This window comes from Artemia franciscana, chromosome 3 (genome assembly GCF_032884065.1).
Source record: "Artemia franciscana chromosome 3, ASM3288406v1, whole genome shotgun sequence".
NCBI classification, from domain to species: Eukaryota; Metazoa; Arthropoda; class Branchiopoda; order Anostraca; family Artemiidae; genus Artemia; species Artemia franciscana.
Genome location: NC_088865.1, coordinates 27,211,307 through 27,220,019, shown reverse-complemented (window position 1 = coordinate 27,220,019; position 8,713 = coordinate 27,211,307). Strand labels below are relative to the sequence as shown.

The following is an 8,713-nucleotide window of genomic DNA, read 5'->3' as shown; positions in this document are numbered from 1 at the left end:
GCTGGTGAAACTGTAAATCATTGTGTCGTCACCCAATAGAAATAAACATAAACTAAGGAAACTAATTAAAATCGTGGCTGAAATAGACCAAGAAGTAGGACTTCTCTAGAGTTTATCTCAATTATTCTGATCAATAGTGAATTGAGACAAGGATTAAGGCAGTTATATGCTTGTGAAGAATCATTGTCCATAGCCTGGGCTAAGCCCATTTATACCAAGAAAAGTGCTAGATCTTTTTTAAATAGGTCAGGGCTTCTTTTTTTAGCGAGTCAGAACTTAGCTCATTTTTATATTGAATTAGAGCATAGCTTGTGTTAGTACGGGTTTTGAGTCAGGACCTGTTTCTGTTTCGGACTGAGTTAGGAGTTTGCTCGTTTTCAATTACTGATACATCGAGTCATGACTAAGTCTTTTTTCCACCCAATCCAGGCATACCTACCTGGATTTTACACCGAGTCAGGATGTGGCTCGTTTTTTTTCGCCGAGTCACCTTGAACGTATTCATTTTTTACCCTGTTAAGACTTAATTCGTTTTATACTAAGTAAATAGCAGATTTGCTTGTGTGTACATTCTGAGTCAGGACTTAGATTAAATTTAAAAAAAAACTATTTTTTTAAATGAAAGTAAGGAGCAACATTAAAACTTAAAAGGAACAGAAATTACTCCGTATATGAAAGGGGCTTTTCCTCCTCAACGGCCCGCTCTTTACACTAAAGTTTGACTCTTTCTCTTAACTCTATTTTTAAAACAGTAAGAAACTTTAGCGTAAAGAGCTGGCCGTTGAGGAGGAAAAGCCCCTTTCATATATGGAGTAATTTCTGTTCCTTTTAAGTTTTAATGTTGCTCCTTACTTTCATTTAAAAAAACTTGTTTTTTTATTTAATTTCTGGACGTTTTTAAATTAATTCATGTTTTGATCTTGGCTCTCCGCACATAAATAATTAAAACGAAATTTGCATATTAATTAATTGCAATTAATCGGAAGATTTTGAGAAAAAGGAGGGAGGGAGGAGTCCTAGTTGCCCTCCAATTTTTTGATTACTCAAAAAAGCAACTAGAATTTTTAATTTTTACAAACGTTTTCATTTGTAAAATATATACGTAACTTACGAATTAATTTACGTACCGAACTTCTATATTCGTATGTTTTTATTGCGTGCATGAGGGGGTTCAACCCTCGTCGATACCTCGCTCTTTACCCTAAAGCTTAAATTTTGTCCCAATTCCTTTAGAATGACCTCTGAATCACAAAGGCCGTAGAATAAATAATTGAAATTACTAAAAATACTTTAGCGTAAAGAGTGAGGTATAACGAGGAGGTAAACCCCTCATATGTGTAATAATTTTTTTTCGTTTTAAGTTTTAATGCTGCTCAAAAACTTTTATATTTATTTTTTCATTGTTTTTTTCAAATAATGCTAGAAAAACCTGCGCCCCTTCATTGAAATTCTCTTCCCCCATGACAAGTTTCTCCATGGAAATATCCTCCCACGTACCCCCCCCCCCCAAATCTCCCCCCTAAACAAAAAATTCCCCCTGAAACCGTCTGTACACTTCCCAGTAACCATTACTATATGTAAACACAGGTCAAAGTTTGTAACTTGCAGCCCCTCCCACGGGGACTGCGGGGGAGTAAGTCGTCCCTAAAGACATAGTTATTAGGTTTTTCAACTATGGTGAATAAAATGGCTATCTCAGAATTTTGATCTGGTGACTTTTGAGAAAAAATGAGCGTGGGAGGGGGCCTAGGTGCCCTCCAATTTTTTCGGTCACTTAAAAAGGGCACTAGAACTTTTAATTTCCGTTAAAATGAGCCCTCTTGTGACGTTCTAGGACCACTCAGTCGATACGATCACCCCTGGGAAAAAAAAAAATGAATAAACACGCAGCCGTGATCTGTCTTCTTGCAAAAAATGTGAAATTCCACATTTTTGTAGATAGGAGCTTGAAACTTCTACAATAAGGTTCTCTGATACGCTGAATCTGATGGTGTTATTTTCGTTAAAATTGTATGACTTTTAGGGGGTGTTTCCCCCTATTTTCTGAAATGAGGCAAATTTTCTCAGGCTCGTAACTTTTGATGGGTATAACTGATCTTGATGAAACTTATATGTTTAAAATCAGCATTAAAATGCGATTCTTTTGATGTAACTATTGGTATCAAAATTTCATGTTTTAGAGTTTCGGTTACTATTGAGCCGGGTCGTTCCTTACTACAGTTCGTTACCACGAACTGTTTGATTGTGGTTGTACCGATGCAATCTGTAGTTTAGTTTCTTTTTATTTTTGTGCCGGGTCAGAAACCTGGCTTTACACGGAGTCAAGACGGAGCTTGTATTTGCCTGAGCCAGGACTTAGCTCACATTTGCACTGAATGAATGCGTGATTCTTTTTTCTCCGAGTTGCTTTTTTTTAGGTTGCTTGATACCTAGCCAGCGTCCAGCTTGACTTAACTCCTTTTCTTACAAAGTTAGGACTTGGCTTGTTCCTGCGCCAGTAAGCAGTTTGGAATTTCTTTTATTTACTCTGAGTCAGGACTCAGCGTGTTTTTCTACCAAGCCATGACTTATCTTGTTTATGCACCGAGTAAGTCCGTAGCTCTCGATTAGCTTGTTTTACACGCATTGAGAAATATCTGTATTTTTAAACTAAGGCATAAATTAGATCGTCTTTGCTCTAGATTACGCCTTTGGTCGTTTTGTAACAAGTCAGTCCACAGCTCAAACTTAACCGATTTTTTACGGAGACTGCAAATTCTTTCTTAACCTTAGTTTCAACTAAATGAATATGTTGTTTTGTGAAAAATTGGCTTTTTACTAAAGCGTTTGCTGCTAAAATAAGGCTATCTGAGGGAGTAATTGGCCCAATATGCATATTCGATCATACTTATTGAAATTGGTTGTATGGCTTTGGTTTGAAAAAGTAATATATTTCTCACTGGTTCTTTTAAAAACACGTGTATGAATAACAGGCCATTTTTATCGTTCGCGGCCTTTGCCCTGGGACTCTGGTATTCATCCCCTACGCGGAGACGTCCTTTTGAACATTGAGATGCCCATTGAGTGAAATAACTATTTTAAAATTAGTGTTAAATACACTTTTGGGTTATATTGGTGCACAGTGACAAAAACAAAACGAGGATAGGCTATCCTCCGATCACTACCAACTAAGCTTAACGACAAACTAAGTTAACATTACTCTGATTGCTGATGTTTGATGATTATTGGAATTTAGTCCCATGGCTACTATTAATAACGGTGACAAATATTCTTCGTTTTTGGGCGCTAGCATGAGATATGCTAATAACTCCATTATTGAAAAATGTTCAAGTTTAACCCATTTTTTCCACTCACCGTCGCGTTTTTTTTGTCTCATAGATTAAAAAAAATCGACCATTTTTCATCCATTTACAAATGCTCAATAGCTTCCAAATTTGGTCAGTATATGTACTTCCGATGATAGTGTGAATATATAATATCACAATTCCCCCCTCTTGTATGCCCCACTTTCCAGTCCCCTTAAAATTTCTTATAGATCGTCTGCTGACTATAATTAGAGAATCTTGAGGGTTGAAAGCCTTGAGGATAGATAGAAGGGGTTTTAAAATGCACAATTAAACTTTTTTCAGACATGGTAATGAACCACAAATTGGAAACAGAAAAAATTGTGTAAAATAAAAACCACTATACAAGACCTAAAACACTGTAATTGGAAACTTGCCTGTACTTGTTTTAACTTAAGTTCGAATCTTAGATAAGATAAATTTTTGTCTTAGTGAAAAATAATAACTTTTGAATCTTGGAATCTTTAAAGTGATTGATTGGAATCTCAAATTTAGCTAGTGAGCTGGCTTTTGGGCAGAGGCGGTTTTTAATGGAGGGATGGAGGGAGCCCTTGCCCTAGGTGCTGGATTTTAGGGCGAAAGGTTTCAAATCAATAATTTAACATTTATAACCATTTCTGATTTTTTAAATACTATTTTTATTAAAAGAAATAAGCAGGCGCGGTTGACCGTAGTTATAAGTATATTAAAGCTGAAATTTTTTTAATGTTTCCCTTATCTTTTCCTTTATAAAGTGAGAACTGTCAGACAAATTTTGTTAAATTTGGCCTGGAAATTTTAGGAAGACAAAGAGAGGCGCTAATCAAGATTTTGTCACGGGCGCAAAAGAGGCCATGCGGCTTCGGACAACTGTGTTTTATGGCAAAATCTTTGAAAATTTTGAAACATGACTAACCTTGGATATCTGCTTCTAAGTTTGGTGGTAGTTAAAGTAAGTTGTAGCAACCACTGGATAAGTACAGAAGTAAATTAGACACAATTGTGACCTTTCTAAAGTTGATTGTTAATAATTATGGGGTCTAATCTCTCTTTGAGAGATTGGAGGATGTCATATAGAGAGATTAAAAGGAAATGGGATCTTTTTGGGAGAGGGAGGCTTTGAATAGATTAGGATGGAAGAAAAACGGGCGTAGCGGTGTTGGCCTCAGGTGGCTTGGTGCTTTGATGAGTTGTTAGTAGTTGTAGTAATCTATCTTTGATGAGTGACATAATCCTTGTAGGCTAGGCTACATTGTGCAAAATCTATTTAACCAGTTGAAAAAACCTTTCAAGAATAAATGTCCATCCCAAATTAGAAGAATCTTGCCAAATATCTCCCTTTTTAAATGGGTTAGCTAGGCCTACAGCAAAAAGAAAAATCCTGAGATAAAGTTCTTATTGGGATGCTTTGGTCTACCTAGGAAACTAATTGAAAGAGGGCATATCCACCATACAGCTAATATAAAATAGTCTAGTATAGTTTATATAAAGAACAAATCTTTAGCCAATCACTAGGCCCTACATAGCCTACAGATTTTTTTTGCCAACTAGGTGGCTTATATTTGATGAAACTGTATAGGAATCTTTAAATGTCCCAACTGCTTGCCTATTAGATCTCATCTCTGTATAAATTTCAGGCTGAATGAAGCAACTAGTCAGCTAATAATAGAATTATAAAGGTTATGCACTATTAAATTAGGCCTAGCTAACTAGTTGGCTTTGAATATCCAGGTAACTATTATAAATTGTAGTTTCAAATTGCCAACTAGTCAGCTATCAATAAAGTTTCTAATACACTTGTGAAGTTATCTAACTAGTTGGCTATTAAAATCCCAGGTATATATAAGCTTTAGTTTAAAATAGCAAAATAGCTATCTATGATGTTTTTACCACACAGTAGAACATTCAGCTCTCAATAAAATTTCCAATACACTTAGGGAATCAGCTAACCAGTTGGCTGTTAAGATCTCACCTATATATGCCTTTCATTCTGAAGTAACCAAATAGTTAGTTATCAATACAGTTTATAATAGCAAATTACAGCAAAATTAGCTAACAAGCTGGCTATCTCACTATTTATTCTTTGAGTTTTTGATAGTCCCACCAAATTATTACATATCTAAGATTTATTAGCTAACATTGTTTTTTGGCAATGTTTTGTTCAATAATTCTATTTCTACTATACTAGCAAAAACTATTACCTGGCTTTCTTAGCTTTAAAGTGGATGGCAGAAAAAAAGCAATGCCACTTTGAAGACCTAATGTAAGAGAAAGAAACTTTACCAATAATAAATTCATTTTGCTAAATGGGAGAAGACCAGCACAATATTTACTTCATTGCTCCCAAATGTGCTCTTTGTTTACAAGAATTTCAAGATATTGTTCATTCTTGTTTTGTTTGAGTAAAAAATGCATTATCTTTTTTCATTGAATTTTCTCTTTAAATTTTTCAGAGTATATATCTCAGCATGATGGATTTGAAGATGAATTATTGCTGAATTTATTGATTTAAGTTCTGGAAGGGGCTTATCAATGGGGATGCCACCAGATGCCCCCTTCTCTTCAAATTGAAAACTATTTCTAATTATACTTTCCCTTTATGGCAGGCGATCCTGGCTTGCTAATGCCCTTTAACAGCTTTCTTTCCCAAAACTAAATTCTGCTTCCTTGTTGACCCCCCATAAAGAAGACAGTTCAATTTTAATGGCACATGGTATTAACCAAGTGACATATAGCAATCACAAAGTCTGTCAGTCTGTCTGTCCTGGTTTTGCTACTTTAGGTACTTCCAGGTAAGCTAGGACAATGAAATTTGGTAGGCGTATAGGGACCAGACCAGATTAAATTAGAAATAGTCATTTTCGCGATTTGACCATCTGGGGAGGGGAGTGGAGGGTTGGTTAATTTGGAAAAAATAGAAAAAATGAAGTATTTTTAACTTACGAATGGGTGATGGGATCTTAAAGAAATTTGATGTTTGGAAGGATATTGTGTCTCAGAGCTCTTATTTTAAATCCCGACCAGATCCAGTGACATTTGGCAGAGTTGAGGAGAAGGAACCTAAAATTTTGGAAAACACTTAGAATGGAGGGATTGGGATGAAACTTGGTGGGAAAAATAAGCAGAAGTCCTAGATACATGATTGACATAACTGGAACGGATCTGCTCTGTTTGAGGGAGTTGGGGGGGGGGGTAATTTTGAAAATTAGAAAAAATGAGGTATTTTTAACTTACAAAGGAGTGATTGGATCTTAATGAAATTTGAAGTTTGGAAGAATATTGTGTCTCAGAGCTCTTATTTAAAATTCCGACTGGATCCGGTTACATTGGGGGGAATTGAGGGCAGGAACCTAAAATCTCAGAAAACACTTAGAGTTGAGGGATTGGGATGAAACTTGTTGGGAAAAATAAGCAAAAGTCCTTGATACGTGATTGATATAACCAGAAAAGATCCGCTCTTTTTGGGGAAGGGGAGGGTTAATTCTGAAAAATTAGAAAAAATGAGGTATTTTTAACTTACAAAGGAGTGATCAGATCTTAATGAAATTTGATTTTTGGAAGGATATCATGCCTCAGAACTCATATTTTAAATCCCGACCAGATCCAGTGACATTGGAGGGAGTTCAGGGAGGGGACCTAAAATCTTGGGAAATGCTTAGAGTGGAGGGATGGGGATGAAACTTGGTGGTAAAAATAATCATAAGTCCTCGATACCTGATTGAAATAACCAGAATGGATCCACTCTCTTTGGGGGGGGGGGGATGGTTAATTCTGAAAAATTAAAATAAATGAGGTATTATTAACTTACAAAGGAGTTATTGGATCTTAATGAAATTTGATGTTTAGAAGAATATCATGTCTCAGATTTCTTATCTTAAATCCTGATTGGACCTGGTGAAGGGGAAGTTGGGGGGGGGGGCAATACCCAAAATATTAGAAAACACTTAGAGACAAGGGGTCAGGATGAAACTTGGTGGGGAAAATGAGCACAAGTCCTAGGTACAGGATTGACATAACCGGAATGGAATATGATCTCTTTTTTTGGGGGGGGGGGGGTTAATTCTAAAATTTTAAAAAAATGATGTATTTTTGACTTACAAAAGAGTGATCATCTTAATGAAATCTCATATTTAGAAGGACCTTGAAACTCAGATCTCTTATTTTAAATCCTGACCAGATCCAGTGTCATTAGGAGGGGGGTGGAAATCTTGGAAAATGCTTAAAGCAGAGAGATCAGGATGAAACTTGGTGGAAAGAATAAGCCCAAGTCCAAGATAGGTGACTGACATAACCGGACCAGATCCACTCTCTTTGGTGGAGTTGGGGGGGGGGGAGTAATTCAGAAAAATTAGAAAAAATGAGGTATTTGTAACTTACAAATGGGTAATCAGATCTTAATGAAATTTGATATCTAGAAGGATCCTGTGCTTTAGAACTCTCATTTTAAATCTCGACCAGATCCAGTGACATTGAAGGGAGTTTGAGGGGGAAAGCAGAATTCTTGGAAAACTTGAAAATCGAGGTGTCTTATGAATGGGTGATTGGATCATAATGAAATTTGATATATAGAAGAATCTTATGTCTCAGATGCTCCATTTTCAATCCAAATCGGATCCAAGGACATAGAGGGTTGGAGGGGGGAAACAGACATCTTGGAAACCAGAAATCTTGGAAAACCCTTAGAGGGGAGAGATCAGGATTAAACATGATGGGAAGAATAAGCACAAGTTATAGATACAAGATTGACATAATTAGTATGGATCTGTTCTCTTTGAGGGAGCTGGGGGTTGTTAATTTGGAAAAATCAGAAAAATTGAGGTATTTTTAACTTAAGAATGGGTGACCAGATCTTAATGAAATTTGATATTTAGAAGGAACTTCTGTCTCAGAGCTCTTATTTCAAACACTGACCAGATCTTTTGACATTGGGGGAAGTTGGAGGGGGAAACCGGAAATCTTGGAAAACGCTTGTAAATTTCGTAGATACATGATTGACATAACCAGACTGGATCTGTGCTCTTTGGTGGGGTTCAGTGCTTTTGCGAGTTTGGTGCTTCTGGACGTGCTAGGATGATGAAAATTGGTAGGCTTGTCAGGGAGCTGCACAAATTGACTTGATAAAGTCGTTTTCCCCAAATTCGACCATCTGGGGGGCTGAAGGGAGAGGAAAAATTGAGGTATTTTTAACTTACAAGTGGGTGATTGGATCTCAATGAATTTTAATGTTTAGAAGGACCTTGTGACTCAGAGCTCTTATTTTACATCCTGACCGGCATTAAGCCTCTGATTTTCCTTTTAAAGCAACTATTGATTCTTAGAATTTTGCTAGAGCTCATACCATATGAGCTCTTGACTCTTCCAACCTTGTCACAAGTGCCATATGAGCTCTT

General features: G+C 36.5%; 1 protein-coding gene across 1 annotated transcript in view; it reads left to right on the top strand.

Annotated features, from left to right (window-relative positions):
• Nucleotides 1-4,121: 4,121 nt before the first annotated feature.
• LOC136025102 (ER membrane protein complex subunit 10-like) overlaps nucleotides 4,122-8,713 on the top strand; it is a 49,048-nt gene continuing 44,456 nt past the window's right edge. Inside the window, exon 1 of the mRNA XM_065700827.1 lies at nucleotides 4,122-4,275. Coding sequence (XP_065556899.1) covers nucleotides 4,231-4,275 — 45 coding nt within the window. The 5' untranslated portion in view covers nucleotides 4,122-4,230. The remainder of the gene's footprint in view (nucleotides 4,276-8,713) is intronic.